Source organism: Narcine bancroftii, chromosome 3 (assembly GCF_036971445.1).
Source record: "Narcine bancroftii isolate sNarBan1 chromosome 3, sNarBan1.hap1, whole genome shotgun sequence".
NCBI lineage: Eukaryota > Metazoa > Chordata > Chondrichthyes > Torpediniformes > Narcinidae > Narcine > Narcine bancroftii.
In genome coordinates this window covers 109,014,265-109,040,826 of record NC_091471.1, presented here as the reverse complement: position 1 = coordinate 109,040,826, position 26,562 = coordinate 109,014,265, and the positions used below count along the sequence as shown (strand labels likewise).

Sequence of the window (26,562 nt, the reverse complement as noted above, 5' to 3'; positions counted from 1 at the left end):
ACTAATGTTGCCCTTCTCTGTTCAAATCAATCTCCCAATTTAATTCTATTCACAGCACTGTGATTTACTATGCTGTACTTGTCAATGGATTGACTTGCTGGATAGCACACAAAACAAACCTTTTCAGAGTACCTCAGCAAACTTGACAATAAACAATGTAGAACAGAAAATGTTAGAGAGAGGAAAAGTGGTAACATTTCAGAGAGAAGAACTTTCATCAGACAAAAAATTTGGAAATCATTGATCTGTTTCTCTCTCCTCATATACTGTCCGACCTGTCTATTCTGTAAAAAGTTTTTTTTTAAAAATGAGATGACACAAACTTTTAGACAAAGGAATAAGTCTTGGAAAATATTAAAAAATGGAAAAGTAAATTGGGGCCATTTCTTCCATCAAATGCAAATTAAAAGCTAGCATGTGGAATCCTTGGCATTATAAATTCAGGAACATAGTACCTGGGTTAACATTAATTGTGTGTAAAACATCGATCAAACCTGTGGAAAGACAATGTCCCCTTTGTAGTTTGGAAGGTTAAAGGGAGATTTGATGAAGTTGTTGACAGGGGTTTGACTAACTAGGGAAAAACTTCTTCCACAGGCAGGAGAGCCCGTAAGCCAAGGACATGATTTATGATAATTGGCAAAAGAACGAAAGGCAACACAAGGATTCTTCCCAATGCAAAGTTACTGTGTTGAGAATGCACTGCTTAAAAGCATGGTAGCAGAATCAACAGTAATCAGAAAATCTACCATATAAACATGTGAATCATAGATCGTCACTGGGATGAGAAAAAAAAATTGATAATAAAATCAATTACTCTAAGTAGCTTCTCCCCCTCTCTCCACCCCCCCCCCCCCCCCCCCACCACACACACTTTCAAAAGTCACAGGACCTTCTACCTGACAACATTCGTCCATATAGAGGAATAACAAGTTCTCCATCCAATTCAAAATTCGAGAATTTCTTAGCAAGAGATTTGTTTGAAATAAACAATGAGTGCACTGCAGTAGAGAATATTTTCCATTTGCAGCTTAATGCCTTTGTCACTCTAAGTGGGAAGCTGGCTCTTCTTGCCCAATATACAAGAAAAAAGCAAAATAATTTTCATTTAAATTTTACTGTAACATAATACCAAAAAAATCAGAGAAGTTGCACAAACTTAAGCTGTGCCAGTCTCTTTCTGGGGTGCAAGCAATACCCCTTCTTCCTAGTTCACCCTCCTACATTGCTTTTGCCTTAACACTGATGAATACACTGTGTTACTTCCTAGAATCTTATGTACCATAAAAATGTCATTAATTTTCTGCCAATTTATATTCACCTCCTACATGTACATGGCTTTTGACTTTTCCATCTCATGGAAAGGCCAAGCAATCAATATCCCATAGACATCTCAACTACACCTTCTCTCACTGTACGTTCGATAAGGAGGGCTTCAATGCTCCCAAATTCTCTACCTCAGCTGCATCTGGTCCTCTCAGCTGAACTTTTCACATAGATTAAGAATATCTGGAGCTCACACATTGGTATTCAATATCACAGTCTGAAAAAAAAGATGGCCCATTCACACTCTTTACTGGCTATTTTCTCACTTCTTCAGTTCTTAATGTCATTGACTTGAAACATTAAGTATTTTTCTCTCTCCACAAATGCTGCGCACTCAAGTATTTGGAGCACTTTGTTTTTACTTCAACATTTTAGCATAGAACGTGCAGCTTTTTAGCTTCCAATCATTTATCTCTGCTTGTTAGCAATGCAAGCAATACAGGACTTGCGATCTGTGTTGATCATCAAAACTAATGAGATCGATGTGCATCAGACTCTAGTGAATGACAGAATGTCCTTTGTTTTTGTAAGAAACTATAAAAATCTAAGAGAAGTTATAATTTCCCACTCAACCAGCACTTTTCCAGGAAATCTATCCTTTTTCCTCAATGCATATCACTTTGACTGGAGTTGAAATGGGATAAACGTTATTTAGGCCTAAAACCCAATCTCAGACTCCAATCTGTGTGCTTAGGAAATTTTCATGATTTTCCATTCTAAAAAGAAAATTCTCAATAAAGGAGACTGTCCAGTAAAGCCAACATTTATTGCTTATTCGTAGTTACCCTTGAGAAGATGGCAGGGAACAGCTGCATTGTGTGTTTAAAAGTGTTCCCATGGTGCTGTCAGCAAAATATTTTCTCTTCTTGCCCTTTCAGCCGCAAAGTAACTTGCACTTTGGAGACACCCAAAGGAACAGGAAAGAAAGCAACAAGGCGTCTCATCACCATCCACAGAAAAACTCTAACAGGGACAAGCAACACTAGGGAAATATACTCTTATTCTGAAGAGAATAACATAAAAGTTCACATGGATTTCGTGCTTCAGCTAAACACTCACATGATAAAAGACTGCCCTTCATCAGACAAAGCTGATGTGAAACACAATAGAAGCACTGGATGTAATGCAAACCTCCTGCGGGGCTTGTCACACATCACTGGTTCCGTTGTTGTACTACGTGGGGTGAAAAACCTTAGGAACCTACAGGGGCTTATCTAAATTTGTTCATTTCCATTTAAATTGACAGTACTCTTTGCAATAATTAATAACTGGCTCTGTGAGGGAGAGTGTGAGGCAGGATCTGTTGGAACTCACATGAAAGATCAAGGGTTTACAGTACTTGCAACTACTGGCATTGGAATATTGCAATAAATTTAACTGCAGTCAATTTAAAAATAAAAATATAATGATTTATCAGAGATTTCGAGTGGAAAACTTTAATTGCAATTTGTTATTTTATTCAAAAGGCACCAAGTCAACCTTGGACTGAAACTCTGGTAATAAGCAAACAGCTAAGCAGGATGAAATTTAATATTTTTTCCCTATCTACCAGAGAATTTATAACTATATATTTGAGAGCAGAGAGGCACTGTTTCATTGATTGGTTATTTTTTGTCAAGAGCAGAGTTGGTGTAATTCAAAATAGTGTGCAGCTCAAATTCTTCAGCAGCAAAATACCTCATGGTGGAAATTAAACAGATGTCAGACTGATTAAAAAAAATGTTGGCAATCTCAGGCTCTAATGTTACATTTTGTTTCTCCTTCCACACACGGGGGTTGTAGGTTAATTGGGACTGTGCTGTAGGCCTAATTTTAAATTTTAATATAAAAATTAAAATAAAAATATAGATGCAATCTGACCTGTTTAATTCTACCTGTACAACCTTTATTTCAAGTTCTTTTGACGTGAACTCATCAGAACACATTATTTGAAGAGTGTGTACAAGGATACATTAGTAGTTAGTTTGGTTCATAATTCTCCAAATTTTAGAATCATTGAGATGGTCAGCACAAAAAGGAAAACTATTAAACGTTGAGAAAAGTCCAACATTGAGGAGAAGGAATTATATTCAAACATACAAACTGCTGGTGGCACTCAGCAAAACTGAGAGAGCCATGGATAGAGAAAGCAGAAAGGGAAGGGGAAGATGTAGCTGGTCATGGGATCCCATCACAGTTTGGCAGAAATGCTGATAACATGCTGGATGTGGAGGCTAGTGGGTGAAAGCTGACGACCAAGAAACTCTGAGCTGTGTGGGAAAAGGGGCAAAGAGCAGATGTCCAGAAATGGAGGCACTCCAAATGAGGGCTCCATCGACCACAGATGAGGGGAAGCTGCATTTCCTGAAAAGGACAATTCAGATGTCCTGGAGCAGGAAGCCTCATCATGAGAACAGACGCAACAGAGAAACTGGTGAAAAGGGAGAGAACCATTGTGAGAGAGATTGGGTGGGAAGAGGTGCAGTGAAGGTGGCAGTGGGGGGGGGGGGGGGAGGGGGAGGGGGGGGTCATGCAGTTTATAACAAGTGTTTGTGGGTAGTTTCACTCCTGAAATAGAGACAGAGATCCAGAGTAAGGAGAGATGAATCAGAAATGGTTTAAGTGAATATGGGGGTGGGATGGAAATCAGTAGTGAAGTTTCTAAAATTGATGCTGGGAAGCAGCACCAATTCAGTTATTGATGTCGTGGAGAAAGAGTTGGGGTGGTTCCCAGGTAGGTTTGGATCAAGGGCAGTTCCACTAGCCAACAAAAAGGCAGGTATAACTGGAGGTCAACTTGAGTGCTAATGGCTTCAGCTTTGAAAGAGAGAGGTATCAGAAAAGATGTTCAGGGCAAGAACAAGTTTGGCTATACAGATATGTATGTTGGTGGAAGGGAACTGGTTGGATCTTTGTTGTAGAAAGAAACAGGGGGCCCCAGGTCCATTCTGAAGGAGATGCCTAGGGACAAAACAACCATGGTGAAAATTAAGCCATGTGGGCCAGGGAATTGGAAGTTGTCAAAATAATGAAGGGAATGCAAGGTGTCCCAGCAGAGGTAGGAAGGGACTGGATAAGGGGAGACAGAAGAGAATTGAAGTATAAGGAGATGAATTCCGTGGGTCAAAGGCAGGCAGAAACAATAGACCAATCTGATGGTCCCATTTCTGGATAATGAGCAAGAGAAATTCAGGGCTGGGGAACTATCACCTTAGAAGGGAGATCTCCAGATGTCATCTGTGATGGCATGAAAGATGGTAGGCTGATGTTTGCTGGTGGGATCATGATCCTGGGGAAGTACAAAGTGTTTGGGAGCTGTTGTCTAGCCTCCTCAGGATACAGTTCATTTCGTCTTAGTGACTGATTGGCGATTACTGAATTGCCAATTTCATTTTTATTCATATTATGCTTTAAGGAAAAAGAAGATCCTTTTATTTACAATGATTGGTGTACTGGGAATGTAGCATGTAAGGAAATGTAGCCCTGGGAATGTAGCATGTAAGGAAATGTAGCCCTGGGAATGTAGCATGTAAGGAAATGTAGCCCTGGGAATGTAGCATGTAAGGAAATGTAGCCCTGGGAATGTAGCATGTAAGGAAATGTAGCCCTGGGAATGTAGCATGTAAGGAAATGTAGCCCTGGGAATGTAGCATGTAAGGAAATGTAGCCCTGGGAATGTAGCATGTAAGGAAATGTAGCCCTGGGAATGTAGCATGTAAGGAAATGTAGCCCTAGGAATGTAGCATGTAAGGAAATGTAGCCCTGGGAATGTAGCATGTAAGGAAATGTAGCCCTGGGAATGTAGCATGTAAGGAAATGTAGCCCTGGGAATGTAGCATGTAAGGAAATGTAGCCCTGGGAATGTAGCATGTAAGGAAATGTAGCCCTGGGAATGTAGCATGTAAGGAAATGTAGCCCTGGGAATGTAGCATGTAAGGAAATGTAGCACTTATTGTTTGTGAAAGATGCAAACACAAACTTTATTTACTAGTTCTCCTCTCTTCTATCCAAAGGCATTAGCTCTGCTGCTAGAGTACAGAAACACAAGTCATTTTCCAAAACTTAACCATTTGACAACCAACTTGGTCCCCAGGTGCACCTGAGAGGAACCCAATACTGTTCTTGCGTGCAGGTCACTTCAATCCGGGGACACAGAATCGTGAAAGAAACCTGAATGACTTTTACTTCCTCTGCATTATTTAATACTCTTCTATTTGAGATCATTTAATTCAGCAAAGACCATTTCTAGTTCTAATGCTTTTCAGCTGTTGGTAATGCTTCAAACGACAGACTAAAAGATCAGGAATTTTATTAGCATTGAGCTTAATGCCTCCGTTAACACTATTCCCTATCTTGGAGTACCTATGCAATCTCTTGGGTTATAAGGGTTTTCGTGACTTTAAGGTGTTACAGTTTGTTTTTGATTATCCGAAAAGCTTGAGACCAAACATTTTTTGGTTAACTGGATTTTTCGGATAACCGAGAAATGGCTTTAAGCAGCCCAGTAGTGTCAGCAGAAAACTTGTTATCAGTGGTTAAACAACAACCAAAAATAATGGAAGGGTTTTCAATCATGAAATAAATGTTTAATTCTTACCTAAAAAACAATGTGATTTCTTACAAAATAAAATAAATGCAGATTCCCCAACACCTCCCCACACCGTTGCCGATCCCCAACACCTCCCCACCCCTGTCAAATAGAAGAGTGAAGAGGAAGTAAAAGTCATTCAGGTTTCTTTCACGATTCTGTGTCCCCGGATTGAAGTGACCTTCACACAAGTGCAGTATTGGGCTCCTCTAAGGTGAACCTGGGGGCCAAGTTAGTTGTCAAATGGTTCGGTTTTGGAAAATGACTTGTGCTCATGTACTCTAGCAGCAGAGCTAATGCCTTTGGATAGAGGAGGAAAGAACTAGTAAATAAAGTTTGTGTTTGCATCTTTCACAAACAATAAGTGCTACATTTCCTTACATGCTACATTCCCAGGGCTACATTTCCTTACATGCTACATTCCCAGGGCTACATTTCCTTACATGCTTTCACCAATCATTGTAAATAAAAGGATCTTCTTTTTCCTTAAAACATAATATGAATAAAAATTAAATTGGCAATTCAGTAATCGCAATTAGTCACTAAGCTAAGCAGAGCAAAACATGTTCTCCAAACAACTATCTCAATTTCCACAACTACTCTGATAGTATTCAATAATCCCTTTCACTCTTGTAAGGAGCCATTCTACCAGTGATGTCATGATGCATTGAGTGATGGTGGAGCTGCCCTAGATCCTGATCAATGTATTATGATCTTATATTTGAACAAAATTAATCATGTATAATTATAACATAATTAAGCTTTATGTACAGCACAGTACGAGTCCTGTTGTTGTGCCGACCTATATAAACCTTTATAAGGGACCATGGGAAAGTGCTAGCAATAGAAAGCAATAGTGGACAATTTTTAAACAGGGTGGGAAAGTTGGTAGCACTATAGCGCTCGATTTATATAGGGTGGGAAAGTTGGTAGCACTATCGAGTGCAATTTAAACAGCTTGGGAAAGTTGGTAGCCCCTGCTGCCTGCATGGAGTATTCATAGAGGGATTTCTCTGCTGCATGGCATTCTAGGAAGTCAGGTCCACCATTCCTTTTTCCCAATGGTCATTATTAATGTGTGCTATAGCGCTATCAATTTTTCCATGCTGTTTAAAAATTGTCCGCTATTGTTATTTATTGCTGTTTATTGCTATTTATTTCCTCTCTCTCACTCTCCCACATTGCGACTTTGCCATGGCAAAGTTTATACCTTCATTTTAATCTTTTTTCCTTCACGTTTCTACACTCACAAAAACTTGGGCAATTTCAATCTCACATTGGAATTACCCATTTCACACTTTGTACTTTGTAACACCTGCGTCAGCAGACACTGGGATTGTACTAGGGGTTGAGGCCATCAATCCTGGGCATGAGATGATGTCATCTGACGCCAGCGTCACATTAGGCACTTTAAAGGCCAATTAGCAACTAATTCCTGGGATCACTTGCAAATGTGAAAGGGGCAAATAGGTTGTACTGACATTTGATATTGCTTTATTTTGCAGCTTTTTTCTTTATTTCAGAGCATTCAAACCTTAAATCCTGTAGAGTCGCTGATCTGAAAGCATGAGCGGTAACGTCAATGGATAAGAGCTAGAATGCATAGCAAATTCCCAATTTGGAAAATCATATATTTTGCATTAATGCCAAAGATAATTAAAAATTAAGGAGAACAAGTAATTTTGTTTATCAGTAGCTGAAAAAAACTATAAAGACATTACATACTTACATCAAGGGTATGTGTATTTAGAACCATAAGTCCCATGTTTTTGGTCAATAGTTTACATGCATGTCCTATTTACAAAAAAGCAAAACATTCATTAGCATTAGTTAAAAAATAAATGTGTGTATCTATTATATAAGCTTTCAGTAGAACAGAGTTTTACCATTGTGATAATTAAGCATTTCTTTAATGCAGTACATTACAAAAACTCAGGTGCAAATAACAGTGAATTGACAAAAAATGAACAGACACATATTTTTAACTTGCATATTTGAAATGGAAATTTTACAAAGACCTGAAGAATGTAAACATTATTTGTTTCAGTACTTCTTTCAGTATAATGAGCTCCCCAAGTTATGGATGATCTGACTTAAAGCATTTTCCAAGGTGATAAAAACAACAATAATTTGTTTCATGGTATTCATGGATGAATGGAGACCATTTAATTGTAAAGGTGATTATTCAATGAAATTAAAGAATTATACCAAGAATCCGTGTGTGTAGAGAGATACGACTTGGGTTACTACAGAAAATGGATGCTTTTGACTGGAAGGAATTGGGCGATAGACAGTTCTCAGGAATGGGTCTTTAAGGTAACCCAGGACTGCTTGTACACCAATTTACTTGCTCAATGCTGGATAAACTAGCTAAGTGCAAATATAACAAGAGCCATTTATAAATACCAATGAATTGTGGACCTGAATATTTTGCCAAAGATTATTGCCTTTAGATTTGCAGCCCCTACATTCTAACAGGAAGATGAAAATAATTGCAGGTAGGGAGATAAACTAAAAAAATCCAGAAAAATCAAGAAAATGCATCAAAATGCAGAGATTAGCATACTTTATCATTTTTTTACAAATTACTATAACTCTTTGAGTTAAACATGTTGGAAAGATTTGAAATCATTACATTTTCTACAACTTGACATCTGAAAATCCCAAAGCAAATTTATAAGACAGGATATTTTTAAAAAAATTAAACATACTGACTCAAAGCAGGAAGGATGTGGGAAAGCTGTTCACCAATAGTTTCCCTATTATCTCATATTTAGATAGAACATATGGATCTAATCTTGTAATTTAAAGTTGATGGCATTATTGTTGGAAGTTAAAAATTGAACAGGAAAATAATGAGGCACTGAAAGTGCTGGGAAGAGAAGTAGCATGCTGATGTCAAGTCTCCAAAGTGAGAGTTACGAGGAGGATTTGATTTCTTTTCCAAAATTTCTAATCCCAGAATGTTTACCTACCAGTAGACAAAATATTCAAGTATTGTGCAAACAGAGAAATTTACTTGGAACTTAAAATAAGGACCTACTTGCTATAAAAAGTAACAAGGATTCCAAACAGAATACTTTTTTTTTTACACAGACCGAACAATACTTGGACAATTGTGATGTGCAGGCAAAACCTCTGGAATTGTTAAGGCTTTGCTCTAGAATGGGATGCCTGAAATCTTGAAGTAATTCAGTCCATTTACTGAATGGCTTTGAGGAATCAACAGAAATTTTTAAAAAAAATTAGTTTTCTCCTTTTACATAGAATCTAATTAAGTAAAAATAACCAAGAGAGAATTCAATGTCCTAGTGGTGCTTTAACTACAGTGGATGAGGAATGACACTGATAAATTCAACCTTGGAAATCTGATACTTGAAAGTATTTTTCAAATGATAAGATGGAAATATGGAGCAGAAAGTTCAAGGACAGAAATTATTAAAACAAATAAACTGAATGAAAAGACGATAAACAGGAAAATTGATTATTTGTTTTATCTTGATGGGCCAGAATACAAAAAATGGAAATTATTTTACAGATATGCAGACATCTGATTGCATCCCAATGGATGGCTGGTTAATAACTTGTTGATTTTCATTTGGGACCTTTAGTTATTTTTTAAAATTTTTTAAAATTTTTTTTATTTTTCACACTATAAACCATATTGACCAAGATACAGACATTTTTCTTCTTAAATATATAGTGTCGTTTTTTTCCCCCCTCCCTTCCCTCCCTCCCTCAGCCCCTTCCCCATTTATCTGAAGTTCAATCTATAAGATACATTAAACCCGTTAAACAATGTTGTCACTTAATAAAAATAAACAAGAAATTTTACTGAGTCAGTTCTTTTCGTTATCTTCTCCTTCTGTCATTTTAGGTGGTGGAAGTCCATGGTAGGATTTCTCTATTTATTTCATGTATGGCTCCCATATTTGTTCGAATATTGTAATGTTATTTCTTAAATTATATGTTATTTTTTCTAATGGAATACATTTATTCATTTCTATGTACCATTGTTGTATTCTCAAGTTGTCTTCTAATTTCCAGGTTGAGTTCTTGACACGATAATGCAGCCACTTCTCTTTTGGTTAAGGAATTGTTCCACTAACCTAACTGCTGCTAAGTAAACGGCAACTAGAATGTGGCTTTTTGAATGTCAATGTTCACGAATGCATCTGGAATTTTACTCTGTCTGAGACACATCACAGTAGGCCATTTGTTTATTTTGCAACAAGGCCCCACCATAAACTGGTGATGAAGCAGTTACAGAGATTGGAGGTTTGGTCTATCCCACATCGTCGCCATCTTTCAGGTGCTCCACTAACTTAGGGCAGCATGGTTGGCATAATAGTCAACACAAATCTGCTACAACACTGGTGGACTCGGGTTCGAATCCAACACTCCAGTAGTGCCCAACTTTGCTTCAGAAGTTCATCATTATGCCCTTTCTCTTGTACTCTGCCTCCATTCATAAAGCCCAAGTGATTCCTTTAAAAATCACACTCTAATTTGTTCAGCTGCTTCCAATGATCATTGAACAGACCTCCTTTGGCCTCAGTTCTTTACCCCCTTCAAGATTGTGGCCTCTTCTTGATCTTGCCTCTTTGCATTCTACCTACCAAACTCACATACATAGAAAAATAAGGTGCAGGGCCATCAGCCCCCAAGGTGGTGCCAACTTACACAAGTCTACACCATCAATCTAACCCAGTCCATAACCCTCTATCTTTCTTACATCCATGTGCCACAATGAGTCCTTTAAATGCCCCTATTTTACTAGCCTCCACTACTACCCCCAGCAATTTACATTTCTCTGTTCAAATTTCCTCATGAAAGATCATTGACCTGAAATCTTCATACTATTACAAGACACATACAAAGTGTTGTCACTTTTTTTGCATTCGACTTGGCAATTAAACCTTCTTGGCTTGACTTGGGTAATTTATTAGAATGAATAACTGGAGTAAGATTCCAACAGGATCCAATGATATTTTTACTGGGAGATGCAAATTAAAACTGAATATGTATCAAGTAAAATTTGTTCAAATTGCCTTTGTAATAGCTAGAAAATGTATTGCTATAACTTGGAAGTCAGATCCTGATGTGGGAATGGATAGGTAGCATGCAGAAATTTGGAGTTGTATTCCACTTGAGAAAATTACTTACAATTTAAGAGATAAATATCATACATTTTGTAAAGTATGAAGCCCATATTTACAAGCTGTTGGTATTAAAATTTAAATGAATCTCGAACATTCCCCCTCTCTTATTGATCTCTATAAATATGTTTTAAAGTATCAGAAAATGAAGTGCTCCTGTTGTGGTTTTATTGTCCCTTTTCATTTTCTTAGTTTGTAGGAGGTTAGGAGGAAGGGGGTAGGGAATTTATAGGAGGATTTTCTTTCTTTTGTATTTCTTTACTTTTTATTTTTATAAAATGCATATATATTTGGATGAAGTTTGAAATATTGTAATATGTTTGCTAGTGGTTTTATATTAAATAAAATATTAAGAAAAGACACATACAAGGAATGGAATACGATTGGGATTAGATTGGGCATTAATACAATGAATCAGAACTACACTGCCCATCAGCCTTACATAGATTTCTCAATGTGTGATAATCTTAAGAGACTCTTGTTCCAACCAATAAAACTGCACAGGATACTGCTTCATCACGTTGTACATTCTTGTTAACTTTTCTTTTTAAAATCAGATACCTTTTTTTGTTTAGTCTTTGGGCAGTTACTTTCCTCCCAATTTAAACCATTCATAGATTATTTGACTTCAAATAAAAACATTGGACTTTTCATGTTTATGTAGAACAATACTGTGCAAGGATATGCATTCACAAGTTAACTCCAACCCTCAGTGGAACACTATTCGTTGTTCTCCGGCTGTACCTATATTAATCGCTGTTTCCTGTTTGTCTCCCGTCAGAATCCAAATTTTGATGTCTGCTTTGGATAATGTTTCTATCGTTTCAGGAACTTTGTCTTGTAGTCGGTCTTCAATTGCTGTAGCTCCAAGCAATTGCAGATTCTATTAAAATGACCAGAAGTAATTAGCAGCAGAACAGAGAGACAAGTTTGTCGAAGGATTTATCTTGGAGATCACTGCACTAAGTACAACCACATGGGAAGGAAAGTTTGCTATTTTCAGACTTGGATTTCATGTCGTCAAACTTGACTTGTTAACGTCCCAATTTTTAGCTAGTTGACTAATACTCATTGATTAGTCCCATTTAACACAAAACACATCTTAGATCAGCTTACTGCTCCCAAACTACCCCAAACATATAATAGCAATATTAACACCTCTTTATTTCTTGATTACAATCATTTGATCATTTATTAGTTACAACATTAGGTAACTGGAATGAAGGGAAAAACTTAATGATTTGAAGGAAGCAATCTTTCATCAAATTACTTCGATATCAGATCTGAACGACAACCTGCTGCCTTTAAGATAACAGGACAAAGTCACAGACACTGAAGCAGAGAATTCACGACCTCCGCTTTATATTGATTACAAGAGCTTTGAGCCTCTGAGCCACACTAAAACTGGCTCACTTTTACCTGCTTAACAAAGCCCAGCTGCCGTTCCAGTCTCAGTCATCTCTCTTCACTCCAAATTCAACCACTGTAACGTGCTCCTGCTTGGCCTTCATTCTACCTTCACTGCCATGTATTTTTGCTCTTGGTGGTCCATGCTCAAGGCAAGTCCTCAATGTTAAGATTCTCATCTTTCACTTTAAATTGTCCCAAGGCCTGACACTTTCCTGACACTGCCCCAAGATTCAAGGGAACAGATTGAAAACAGAGATGAGAAAAATGACTTCTCCCCGAGAGTAGTGAATGTGTGGAAGTCTCTGCCCAATGAAGCAGTCAAGGCTATCTCATATAATTTATTTAAAACATCGGTTTTTGAATAAGAGGGGAATTGAGGGTTATGGGGCTTGACAGGTAAGTGGGCCGGAGTCCACAGCCAGATCAGTCATGATCTCATTGAATGGCAGAAAAGGCTCAACAGACCATATGGCCCACCCTGCTCTTACTTCTCATGTTCCCTCTGATTTTTCTGAGCATGTGGACATTTCCACTCAAAGACCATTTGATACGTCTTCTCAAAGAATTCTTGAGATGTTTTGCAATGTTAAAAGGACTGAGGAAATAGGTTTTAAAGATAATTGGCTGAAGAATCTGAAGTCACGTGAGTGGAAAAAAAAATTCATGAAGTAAATTATGATTATCTGGAAGGATCTCTGAGAGGGTGGTGGAAGCAGATTCATTTATATCTTTAAAAAGGAAATTAGATAAATTCTGGAGGGGACATTATTTCTGGGGATGCAGGGAAATAGGAGAGTGGAACTAACTGAACAATGCTTTCAAAGAATCTGCATCACCAAAGGACTAAAAGTCCTCTGCTCACTCTGTTAGTTCAACAAGAAAACTGGCCCACACCGGGGTTGAGTGCAATGCATTAGGAACCCGTGTGGACTGTTCTCTGCCCACACGGTGCCACTTGTAATTGTATCTCATTTAGAGCCCAGACTACCATAATGTTTGCTCCAATTCAAAAATCTGCAGGAATTCTCCTCTGCAGTACCCTGGCATTTGAGAAAACCACCTCCAGGTTTTGACCTGTGCCAACTCTGATCCATTAGAAAGCACCAGAGACTGGGTAAAGTTAACATTCCTTTCTATTTTTTTTAAAAGAGATGCACATCTGTTATGTTTAAGGAAATGTGAGGAAAGATAAATTCTACCCAAAATGTTAAAATTTTCTTTCTCACTCATGATCATGGCTTTGCTGTGAAGTTCTACAATTATCCTGACAACCTGACAATTTTCTGCCAATACAGACCCATACCCAAAGCTCCCACTTACTTTGTGTGGCTCTTCCAGCAGGGATTTGAAAAAAGAAGCCAGCTACACCATTGGAGTTTAGCACTACATCACAATTGGATTGAGTTAGGTTGTGGAGGCTGGGAGAAACCAAAAAAATCTTGCTCACTACATGATTGAAAAAGTGTCAGTTGTCCAAGGAACGCCCAGTGGCTTACCCATAGAGCATTTGCCAAATAGACTTTCGTTAATATCGGTTTGCAATATAATCCTGGATACAACCTCTGCAAGGATGGGCTGGTCAAAGTGGCTGCAAAGTTTGGTGGAATTTTGAGAATGTCATGCCAATGCAATTGAGAGTACTGGTAATATGTTGAAATGAAAACAGTGCTGACTTGTGTCCAGCTCATTAAGATGACTGTGGTCCACACAACTAAACTGGGCCTGCAATTAGTTCATCTCCAAACACCTCTCTCAGTTCATTTATGAGGCTACAGAAATTAAGCACATTTCAAGCTACATTTCTAACATATTTTGCATTATTAAAAATGATCAATATGAAGAAATTTACTGGGATACATTACAGAAACTATTACATGGTTCTATTTCGTATGCAAGTAATTTTCCAATATTTAAAATCAAGTTACTCTATCACATTGTATGTAATGTAGGCCCAATTTTTCATTGAGCATTTCTTTCATGTTGACTTTTCTGAAAAGTGAATTTTCAATTACTTAAAAATTGAAACAATTTCAAATCTTCAGAACCTCATTAAAACTGAATGAATACACTGTACTTATAACTAATGTTATTTAATTTTACAATACGAGTCTTGGGGACTTTTCCCATGTGCCAGGCAATACACTCTCAGTCTGGTTTCAATATTCCATCCCTTTCCACTGTGTCTTTTACATATCCATTTCCTATGTTTTCAAGAGAGATCAGGAATTCTGACTCAGATCTGAAATAAAGATGGATTTTTATTTCCACAGATGCTGCCTGATCTGCTAAGTTCTAAAACATTTTCCTTTTTTGTTTCCAACATCATTGTTTCAGTCTTTTCCTCCATTGTCATTATTACATACTGTAGAAACACATGTATAAGTTTAATTTTGAAGACCAATTTTTAGGGTAAAATTTAAGGGGGGGGGGTGACTATTACATGCATACTACTTTTGACCGTGGTATGTACCTGTGTTGAGAATCCTGGATCAGGATGTTGGGATCACCTGTGGGCGGGCAGCCTGGGCCCAGGCAAGAATGCATGGTCGAGGCTTTGGGAGCTCTGGCGGCTCTGGTGGATGGGCAGTCGGAGCCAAAAATGGGGGAGTGGGGAAGGTCAACTTTTACACAAGATATATGGAAAATACTAGATTTTGGGGCTAAAAATTGGGGATCGACTTTAATGTGGAATTGACTGTTACACGCAACCTAATCTTAGAAGGTAATCTTTATAAGATTTCAGAACTGAGTTTTCACAATTGCCTCTAAAGGCATGTCCTTAACTTTAATCAACAATCCTTCATTGGATTCTTTATCAAATATTTTTGAAAATCCATGCCCATTATCAATAGCATTTTACCTCTCCATGATACATTTAATTTATGACAGATGCACAGTCTACAACATCTATCAATGTTTGACAGATATCTGTGAAAAGCATTATTTTCAATAGCGTCAGATCTATCTGATTCATAAAATAGTTGTTCCTCTTTGAACCCAACTAACTTTGGGTTTTAATGGTGCAATACTGCCCCCTGCTGGGGATAACAACTAGCCACAATGGAACGTTTCATATTTTAAATCAATTCTTATTACTCTCCATGAGAATGACTTTAATGGCAATAAATATGAGTTCAAGATATACGTGATGCACATTTTTTTAAGCATAGAGGAGAAAAATTGGAAAACATTAAATAATCTCAAATGACGATAAAGGTTGTAATCAATAAAACTGTCTGTTTCAATCAACACATCTGAATTTCTTTTCTAAAAAAGTTTAAATTGTTAGTTAGAGCTTGTGCATAAATTTCCATAAATCAGCGCTCATTCATTGATGAAAGGTCAGTACCTTGAAGGAAGACCTGTCGAAAGCTCATTATTTCTAATCACATTCACTGGTACTATATATTCTTTATTTGTCTATACCTTGTCCAGATTAGAAATTAAAAAGGTGATTTATAGTTTATTCAGCAGTGTAAATCCAATGTGAATTTGATCAAAATAAATTGGACAACACACCATTTAAAATACATCGTTCACAAATATTAAACCAAGTATTTTGATTTTTTTTTTCTTTTAAAGAACATTTTTTTGAAATGTTTCTTCAAATCATTCACCCCTTTCAGCAAATAACAATGGCTGGCACTTGTTACTGCATAAATGCATTGAAAATGAAACATCTAACCAATTGCATCTTTTTTCAAATCTTTTTCACTGCAGGCTACATAACTCACCTTTCATAAGAACTACACATAAAAACGAATTACAGTATTCCCCAATTACTTCTGATATTTATGTATTCGAAAACTGGTATTTTTTGTTGTTGTTTTTGCAAGCAACGCTTCTTTTCATTTTCAGCCATTGTGCATTCATTCATTCGATCTATTGAATCTGGCATTAGACTCGACTATGTCAGTGATCAGCTCCTCACCACCCCTGCCGAGTCAGATCCCCTTTCAATGAGGCAATGGGAAGGGCAAGTTAATTCTTTTATTAATTATTCTACTCTTAAATTGGTTGAATTACTTGTTCTGTTACATGTTAGTGATGAGGAATTAGGTGGAGTTAGGTCATAAATTAGATCAGCCATGATCATATTGAATGGCGGAGCAGGCTTGATGGGCCATTTTTGGCCTACTCCTGTTCCTACTTCCTATGTTCCTATGAGCCTGCTTTGTTTAAAGCAGGCTACAAAATCTGGAATGATCCCATTCCTGATATTCAAAAATTTAATCAACTCTGATCAAACCAAAGGGGTTATCAGAATGATTTTTGCAGACACTAATTTCAGGCTCCAGGGGAGGAAAGAGATATTGTTTCTAACAGTGACACACTACTTAATTTCTGTACGTAGCGCTTGAGTAACAAACAGGGAAATGAATTTTGGCATTTGCAATCAAAACTGTCCGATTAGATCCTTGCAGAACCTGTACCAACCACTGTGTAAATTAGTCATGAAATTGAGGGAACAAGTTTGTGTGAATGGCAGATTCATTCAATGTCCAAAGTACAGAAAGGTTCAAACAAGTTTTAAATTATCTGGAACTTATTTTTAAGGTTCAGAAAAGCATTACAATGCTTTCCCGAGGAACAGCTCGAGTCAGATTGGTCCTGCTTCTCATTACATTCTTTGGCTCTTGGAATGCAAGTGTAAATGTCAGCCTGAAAGGTGTAAAATACAGAAGCCTACAGACACCCTGGCTGAAGTAAAAACACAATGATGGAGAAACTCAGCAGGTCAAACAGTGGACTTTATTTAGCAAAGATGCCTGATCAACATTTTGGTCTTGAGCCCTTTGTCAAGGGATGAGCAAAATGTAGGCAGGTGCCAGAAGTTCAGGTGAATGCCTACATTTTGTACCTTGATGAAGGGCTCAAGCCTGAAACATTGGTTATGTATCTTTAACTTTGCTAAATAAAGTCCACTGTTTGACCTGCTGAGTTTCTTCAGCTTTGTGTTTTTACTACAGCCTGAAAACTCCAGGTTCTGCCTCCTTAGCAGGACAGCTGGAGGGTCTTTGGTGTGTGGAATGACCAAGGTTAGCACTGATGGCTATTTTGAAAATGTGCTATACACATTATCTTGCACACATACATCAAGCTACAATCAATAAAGGTTAACAGTTAACTGTATGTACTTCATGGACACTTTGAGGATAAGACCACCACTAATACAATCTGCCCACAGCTCAATCCTGGTTGCACAAATCAACCACTGATCATTTAGGTTTCTCAACAACATGGGGACCTTTGTTTTGGTAGATGACACTGGAATATTCTCCATCTAATAATTAGTGTGACACAGTTAAAATGATATTAAATAATGATTCATTGTTTTAGTTTATACCATCAACTGAAAGTATTCTTTTATGATCCACTGCATTTGATCTGGAGCTTACTTTTTCAATCAATTCGTAACTCTCTTCAAGCTTGAGTATCCTGTTCTGCAATGCAGTGGAAGCTCGCTGGTATACTTCCAACCAATCTTGGTACATCACTTCTGAAATTTCAGCGACCGTAAAGCACAAGGTTCTCAAACCTGAAACAGTCAAGGCCCATCATCAATGCACATTTATCTTGAAATTACCAAATATCCTATCGCACATTGTAAGATAAGGGTTCAAATAATTGTTAGCCTTTAATTTAAACATGGCCACACTTCAAAAAGCTGTTTCTCAAATGGGTGGCACGGTTAGCGCAACACTGCCACAGCTTAAGCAATTGAGACAGAGGTTCAAATCCCGTGCCGACTATACATTCTTCCTGTGTCTGTGTGGATTTTTCCAGGGGCTCTAGTTTCCTCTCCACTTCAAAATGTACAGGGGTTGTAAGTCAATTGGGTAACATTGGGCAGCATGGTTACTGTGCTGTATGTCTTAAAAAAAAAAGTATCTTAAGCATCAGAACACAGCACAAGAACAGCCTCTTCAGCTCACATCTGCACCATGATACCAACCTGACCAACCCATTCTGCCTGCACTGGTTCATGTCCCTCTATTCCCTGCTGGCTCACATGTATGTCTAAAGGCCTGTTAAATTTTGTTGTCATATTTGCTTCCACCATCCCCATTGTCGAGCGATCCAGGCATTCATCACATAATGTGCAAAAAAAAAAGCCTCATACAGTACATCTGTGGAAGAATACATTTCATGAATAGGTTTAATGAAGGGTTAACAAATTAGGTGAGAAAATAAAGCAGCTGCCTGTAAGATGGTGGGAACATAATAGCCTGACATTTTCCAGACATTTACAGACGCCACAGGGGAACATGTTATTGCAACCACAAAATTGCCAGGTGTATAAGTACATCGAATACTTCGATGCTTTGAGTGAGGCTCAGTATAGAGAACGAGTTACTGAACTCTTTCTTTTATCACCCCTCACTCCCACTAGCCTTAGCAAGGTTAAATAAAGAAACTGTTGTATGCTTAATTGGTTCTGCTGTTTTCTGCATTGTTTGTTTTATTACATTGCGGGCTGACTTTAAGATATGTCCTTTAAACTTGGGCCCTCTTCTCCTTAAACCCTCGAACATTTGACATTTCCACCCACTAAAAAGTCAATAAACACCTGGCTATCAATCTCCACCTGACAGTGTCATCCTTTTCCCACAAAATTATCTCTCACATTGAAGTATGAAATTTCCTTTGTGAATATTCACATCTTAAGACATTGTCTCACCACACAGACATCTTTCTTCTGATACCTAATGTTACCAATAAATTGAAACACTGACAGATTTTAAGTATTCAGCAGGCAAATCAAGAAATATTAGAGTTCTCAACCAATGTATCCTGCCAATTTGCAAAACCTTTAGTACAAAGATGAGGGCCTGCAAAATGACCTGCCATTCCACATTTTAACACGACGAATGTTCATCCCTAACCTCACATCGCTCTGTCAGATCAAGGCAATTTTACACTTTCCCAACTTAAAGCTTTCGTTTACATTTCTTCAAAATCTCCACCAATGTTGCCAGTTCCTTAGGGGTCACGCAACTGTGAGCAGAATGCACGAGTCCAGTCTCATGAATACCATCACTCCAACATGGAGCTTATATGCAACAAACATCTGTGCGGAACTGTAATCTTAGAAACGCCAATTCAACCACGAGTTTCGCATGCCATACAAGTAGCTTTAGGATCAGACAATATTGACTTTTGTTTAACACTTTTGATAATTTATGAAATGGGATAAAGGTACTAAAATTTCTGCAAGGTTTTATCACAATCATGAACTGTGAACTCTGATGAGGTATTTTATGTGTAATGTTTGTCAAACGCTTTTGTAGCATGAATGCAAATAGCTGGTGCTGGAGTTTGATCCCGCTTTCCTTTAGCATCAATAAAATTTGCTATGCAAATCCATATCTTTGAATACAGTTGTTAAGTCAAAGAAAGAGAATCATCATGGGTTCCCATGAGCCACAGCTTTTGTTTACCAAGGACATGAACCAAGTGAACATGACCTCGGTTACTCCAAATTCAAAAGAGATTGTTGCATTCGTACTAGGAACAGTTTAGAGTATGATTTCAATGACTGTTAACAAATTGTGAATCATCTTGACAACTGGTGTCTCTGTACTGAAATATTTATGTCATGTGAACAATATCTGAGAGACCCAAGAGCATGGAGCACATGAACCTGATTGGGCGGCCAGTTCTGTGTGTTGGCAGCGTTGTCATTGTATTGGCTTTTGACCTAGCATAAGATATTTTTAACATTACAATGTTTTTATTTAATCAGAATAACTTTTGTGTGAGTTCTGAAGTTGTGATCTTTTATGCTATTCAATTCATTCTTCTCACCTTTCAACAACATGAGCAGAAATTTGAGGCCATCTTTGAGGTATATTATATCTTAATTAAAATAAATGTTTATACAAACCTTCAGTAGCAAACTGCTCCAAGTGTTTCAATGTGATGTCCTTGTATCGCGAACTCTCAGATAACCGTTCATAAATAACTGTATCCTGTAAAATATTTTCCAAAATATAATCTCATCATTTACTTTTTATATTATTCTAATGCAGATCACACAAGAGTCAGGAAGGGAGTTATTGCTGCATACACTCAGCGAACAGAGGGAACGACAGCAGGTAAGTAATCCAATTCCTGGCAACAGTTTGGTTTGAACCAAGGATGTGGAAAGCAATGCTGAGTTCTTCCCATTGAAGTTTTCACCTCCACACACCCACCTTCAGCAGCACCTGTTTTGACAAAGAAATGATCTGCTGCTGTCAAGGAGATCAGAGGTAGGGACCTTACTGCTGAAGCATGGATGGATTCATGGGCCAAATAGCCTTTTTCTATCCTATAAAACTCTAACTCTAAAACATCAATGTCCTAATGGATACAACCAAATTGCTCTAGGGTTTGTTTCTGGTTTTACTGTGATTTAAAAATGGCCATTGATTACAGGTTTAAAGGCAGTTGAGGGATTGACCATTACATGTTAGATGTGGGCCTGCAGATGAGATTGGACATTGCACATTAGATGTGGGTCTGGGTGTCCACTCCGTCTAGTGCTGCTCACAAATTATATCAACACTCAGCTCCAACTCAAGAGGGTAGACCGTGGAAATAGTGTTCCTGAGGTCCAACTGATCAGAGTCCAGATTGCCTTGCTCAGTAGGCACTGAAAGATTCAGTTGTGTAACCCAATACCAACCTGGTCTTGAAAGATCTCACACCACACATGCATCTGACTCTCATCCTTTTCACAGGTCTTTGAAAGGTCTGTTCAGTTTAATCAAAAACCTCCCACAACTTTGACAGTCAATCCTCCTCAAGCAAATGTCCAATTGCTTTCAGAAACTTTTTATAAAAAGCAATTTGCTTCCAACATTTTTTTTAAAACAAGGATTGTGCAAGAGAAGCTTTCTCTTAATTTGTTTTATCAGAAAATCTGAATAATTTAACCTGTATTTGCTCTTACCTAAAAACATTGGTCATGTTTGACCAATCTGATTGAATTTTTTGAAGAGGTGACTAGGAATGTGGATGAGGGTAGCGCAGTGGATGTTGTCTATATGGACTTCAGTAAGGCCTTCGATAAGGTACCACATGGAAGGTTAGTTAAGAAGGTGCAGTCTTTAGGTATAAATTTTGAGATAGTCAAATGGATTGAACATTGGCTGAAAGGGAGAGGCCTGAGAGTGGTAGTGGATAATTGTCTGTCAGGTTGGAGGCCGGTGACCAGTGGTGTGCCTCAAGGATCTGTATTGGGCCCATTGTTGTTCGTTATATACATTAATGATCTAGATGATGGGGTGGTGAATTGGATTAGTAAATATGCAGACGATACTAAGATAGGTGGAATAGTGGATAATGAAGAAGGTTTTCAAGGATTGCAGAGGGATTTGGGCTACTTAGAAAAGTGGGTTGAAAAATGGCAGATGGAATTTAATGCTGATAAGTGTGAGGTGCTTCATTTTGGTAAGAATAATCAGAACAGGACATACGTGGTAAATGGGAGAGCATTGATGAATACAGAAGAGCAGAAAGATTTAGGAGTAATGGTACATCGTTCCCTGAAGGTAGAAATTCACGTGAATAGGGTGGTGAAGAAGGCTTTTAGAATGCTGGCCTTTATCAATCATTGCATGGAATATAGGAGTTGGGAGGTGATGTTGAGACTGTATAAGACGTTGGTGCGGCCTAATTTGGAGTTCTGTGTGCAGTTCTGGTCGCCTAATTATAGGAAGGATATAAACAGAGTGGAGAGAGTGCAGAGAAGGTTTACCAGAATGTTACCTGGGTTTAAGCATCTAGAGTATAGGGAGAGATTGGACAGATTAGGTCTTTATTCTTTGGAGCGTAGAAGGTTGAGAGGGGATTTGATAGAAGTATTTAAGATTATGAAAGGGATAGACAGAGTGGATGTGGATAGACTATTTCCGTTAAGAGGAGGAAAGATTAAAACAAGAGGACATGAGTTAAGAATTAAAGGGCAGAGGTTTAGAGGTAACATGAGGGGGAACTTCTTTACTCAGAGAGTGGTAGACGTGTGGAATGAGCTTCCGGGAGAAATAGTGGCGGCGGAGTCAATTGTATTATTTAAGAAAAGGTTGGACAGGTATATGGATGAGAAGAAGATGGAGGGTTATGGGCATTGTGCAGGGAGGTGGGACTAGAGAGGGGTGTTTGGTTCGGTGCGGACTAGAAGGGCCTAATGGCCTGTTTCGGTGCTGTAAATTGTTATGTTATGTTAAATAATTTCAGCTTCACCAATGTCTCCATCTTACTTAATACTCTGATACTTAACATGATTTGTCTCTCCCGTTTTCTCTGCAGTATTTCTCCGTTCCTCACAAATATGTTGTCTAGAATGCCTCTGCTGTCTGCTACTTTTTACTACATAATTCTTTTAAGAGAAAAAACCTTTCCCCCCAGTATTATTTTTTAGGATAATTATTCTGACTGAATTTTTATTACCAGCATATTCCCCCATTTTGCTACAGCTGCACCTGACACTTGCCCCAACAGCAAAATCGCAGAAACCCATGTGTGCACGTTTGTTATGTGCTGTTAACAATACAGTCTGTTTTGCACACAGCAGCTCAGACATTTTCAGGTAGATTGGGAAGTTGGCCCAGGTACTTGCAGGCATAATTTACATCAGTGCTGCTACTTTTGACCAGCATCAGACCCACATCTAATGTGCAATGTCCAATCTCATCTGCAGGCCCACATCTAACATGTAATGGTCAATCCCTCAACTGTCTTTAAACCAGTAATCAATGGCCATTTTTAAATCACAGTAAAACCAGAAACAAATCCTAGAGCAATTTGGTTGTATCCATTAGGACATTGATGTTTTAGAGTTAGAGTTTTATAGGATAGAAAAAGGCTATTTGGCCCAATTTGTTCTTGCTGACCAAGCTACACCCACACCTCTATAAATCTTTTCTATCCAAATAGCTGTCAAAATATCTTTTAAAACTTTACAATTGTCTCCTCCCCTATCATTTCCTCTCGTACCCTCTGTGTGAAGGCATCCTCAGGTTCCCTTTAGGAGTAGTTTAGAAGGAAAGATATGGACAGATGACCAACAGGCAGAGCAGTAACTGGAAGGTAGTGGAGGAGTCCCCTATGGTTATCTCCTTCCAAAACAGATATACCTTTTTGAATACCGTGAAAGGAGATGGCTCATCGGGTGAAGGATGAAATGGGAAAATTCATGACACCATGAGTGATTCTGTTACACAGGAGGCCAGGAAAAAGAGTGACAATGTTGGGGATTCCATAAGGGAAATAGACAGGAGCTTCTGTGTCTGCAAATGGGCTTTCCTGTTGGTGTGTTAGCTCTCATTCGCATGGATCAGGAATGTCTCGAAGATGCTGCAGGATATTCTGAAAATGGAAGGTGAACAGACAGATGTTTAAATTTAAACCAGAGCAAAATATAAAAACAGAGGGTATAAGTTTTTATAATTATGTAAAGCAGAAAAGGGTGACTAAAGAGTACGTAGGTCTCTTAGAAGATGAAAAGGTGGAATTAATATTGGGTAATGTGAAAATGGATGTGTCTTTGAACAAATATTTTATGTTGGTTTTCATGGTAGAAGATAGGTCTAATGTGCCAGGGAGATGTTAAGGATGTGGTGGGAGGTAAGAGTCTCTGTACAATTGGCATCACAAAAGAAGTAGTGCTGAATGAATTAGTGGGACTAAAGGCAGATAAGTTCATTGATCATAACGGAATACCTCCCAGGGTATTAAAAGAAATGGCAGAAGTTATTGCACAAATGTTCGTGATAATTTTCTGGACTCTAAGCAGTTTCCAATAGATTGGAAGACAGTAAATATCATGTCAGTGGTAAAAAAATGGACGTAAGCAAAAGCAGCTAACTGTAGGCCAGCTCGCTTAATGTCTGTAGTTGGGAAAATACTTGAAGCTATCATTAAAGAAGAAATAGCAAGACATCTGATTAAAATTTTTTCCATCAGGCAGATGTAGCATTGCAGAGCAGGACATACTTTACACGTTTATTGGAGTTCCTTGAGGATAATAACGAGCCTAGTGGATACAGGGGAACAGGTGGAAGTTGTATACTTGGATGCCAGAAGGAAAATGATAAAATGCTACAAAAGACTTCTCCATATGATAAGGATGCTTGAAGCTGGGGGTGATGTATTAGTGCAGCTGTTTACAATATACATGAATGTTTTAGATGAAGGGATTAAAGAAACATCAGCAAATTTGCAGATGACACAAAGCTGGGTGATAGTGTGAAATGTGAGGAGCACATTAGTGAGAATGTAGGGCAACTTGGACAGGTTGGGTGAGTGCGCAAATGCATGGCAGATTAAGTTTAATGTGATTAAAAGAGAGATGGCAAGAACTGGACGGTACACAATCCTTTATCTGGACATCTAAAATCCGGAAAGTTGGGAGAGAGACAGCAGCGTGAATCAGGTGGGCAAGGGGTTGGGGGGGGGGGGGGGGAGAAAAACAGGCAGCGCAAGTCGGATGGGCGAGTGGGGGGGGGGATACAGGTAGCGCAAGTCAGACGGGCGAGTTGGGGGGACAGGCAGTGCGAGTTGGGCGGACGAGGGGGGGGAGGAGACCTGCAGCGCAAGTCGGGCAGATGTGGGGGGTTGGGGGGAGACCAGTAGCTCAAGGGAGATAGATGACAGCGCGACTGGAAGGGGGTGGGGTAGATACAGCAGCACAATTTGGATGGGTTTAAATCTGGCTTTCCGAAATCTGTAAATTTCCGAAATTTGGGACACACTGTTCCCCAAGGGTTCCAGATAAAGGATTGTGTATCTGAATGGTGTCAAGTTATGAAAAGGGGAAGTACAACAAGATCTAGGTGTCCTTGTTCGTTAGTCACTGAAAGCAAGCATGCAGGTACAGCAGGCAGTGAAGAAGGCTAATGGCATGTTGGCCTCATAACAAGGGTAGTTGAGTGTAGGAGCAGAGAGATCCTTCTTGTACAGGGTCCTGGTGAGACTGCACATGGAGTACTGTGTGCAGTTTTTGACTCCAAATTTGAGGAGTATAGCGTAGGTTCACAAGGTTAATTCCCAAGATGGCGGGACTTGCAATGTTGAAATATTGGAGTGACAGGGCTTGTAGAGACTGGAATATAGAAGGATGAGAGGGGATCTGATTAAAGCATACAAGATTATTAAGTGAATGGACGTGCTAGAGGTAGGAAACATGTTCCCAATGTTGGGGAAGTCTAGAACTGGAGGCCAGAGTTTAATAAAAAGGGGTAGGCCATTTTGAACGGAGCTGAGAAAAACCTTTTTCACCCAAAAAGTTGTGGATCTGTGGAATGCTCTGCCTCAGAAGGGAGTGGAGGACAATTTGGATGCTTTCAAGAAAAAGTTAGATAGTTCTTAACGATGGCAGAGTCAAGGGATATGGGGAGAAGGCAGGAACAGGGTACCGAATGTGGATGATCAGCCATGATCACAGTGAATGGTGGTCCTGGCTCAAAGGGCTGAAAGGCCTACTCTTGCATCTGTTGTCTATGGCAAAGGAGATTGGATAACCAATACACAGCAGAGTTGGGATCAATGGCTGTTTCTCTGGTGAGTGGTGCGCTGCAGGGGTAGGTGCTTGGCCCACAACTGTTTGAGATGTACATTAATGATTGGGTTAAGTGAGTGGGTAATGATCTGGAAGATCGAGTACAATGTCAGTAAATGTAAGGTCATCCACTTTGGAAGGAAAAATAGAGGATTGGGCTAAAATCCATGTAGACCACATCTACCGTCTTACCCTCATCAATTTCTTTTGTTACCACTGTACTTCTCCAAATGCTCATAGATCCTATCCTTAAGTATCATCTCCATTAGTTTGCACACCACTGATGTAAGACTCACCAGACTATAATCCCCAGGATTCTCCCTATTACCTTTTGTAAACAAGGGGACTACATTTGCCATTCTCCAATCGTCCGGCACCTCCCCTCCAGCCAAAGCGGATTAAAGATCATAGCTACTGCTCCAGCTATCTCTTCTCTCACTTCCCCTTTTTAATCCCCACATTGTCCAGCACACAGGCTGGTGCAATTTCAACCTCACTGTGATCAAGTCCTTTTCTCTTGTGAATACTGATACAAAGTTTTCACTTAGGATCTC

General features: G+C 38.7%; 1 protein-coding gene across 17 annotated transcripts in view; it reads right to left on the bottom strand.

The window, feature by feature from the left end:
- atp8a1 (ATPase phospholipid transporting 8A1) overlaps positions 1–26,562 on the bottom strand; it is a 313,300-nt gene that overhangs the window by 116,357 nt on the left and 170,381 nt on the right. For all 17 annotated transcript variants that reach the window (XR_011353617.1, XR_011353618.1, XM_069924781.1 and 14 more), the window contains 4 exons: positions 20,351–20,435; positions 17,862–18,001; positions 11,797–11,935; positions 7,623–7,687 (listed from right to left, as the gene is read on the bottom strand). Coding sequence is in view for 15 of the 17 variants with exons in the window: in XM_069924781.1 (XP_069780882.1) it covers positions 7,623–7,687; positions 11,797–11,935; positions 17,862–18,001; positions 20,351–20,435 (429 nt within the window). In the remaining 2 variants the exon portion in view is untranslated. The remainder of the gene's footprint in view (positions 1–7,622; positions 7,688–11,796; positions 11,936–17,861; positions 18,002–20,350; positions 20,436–26,562) is intronic.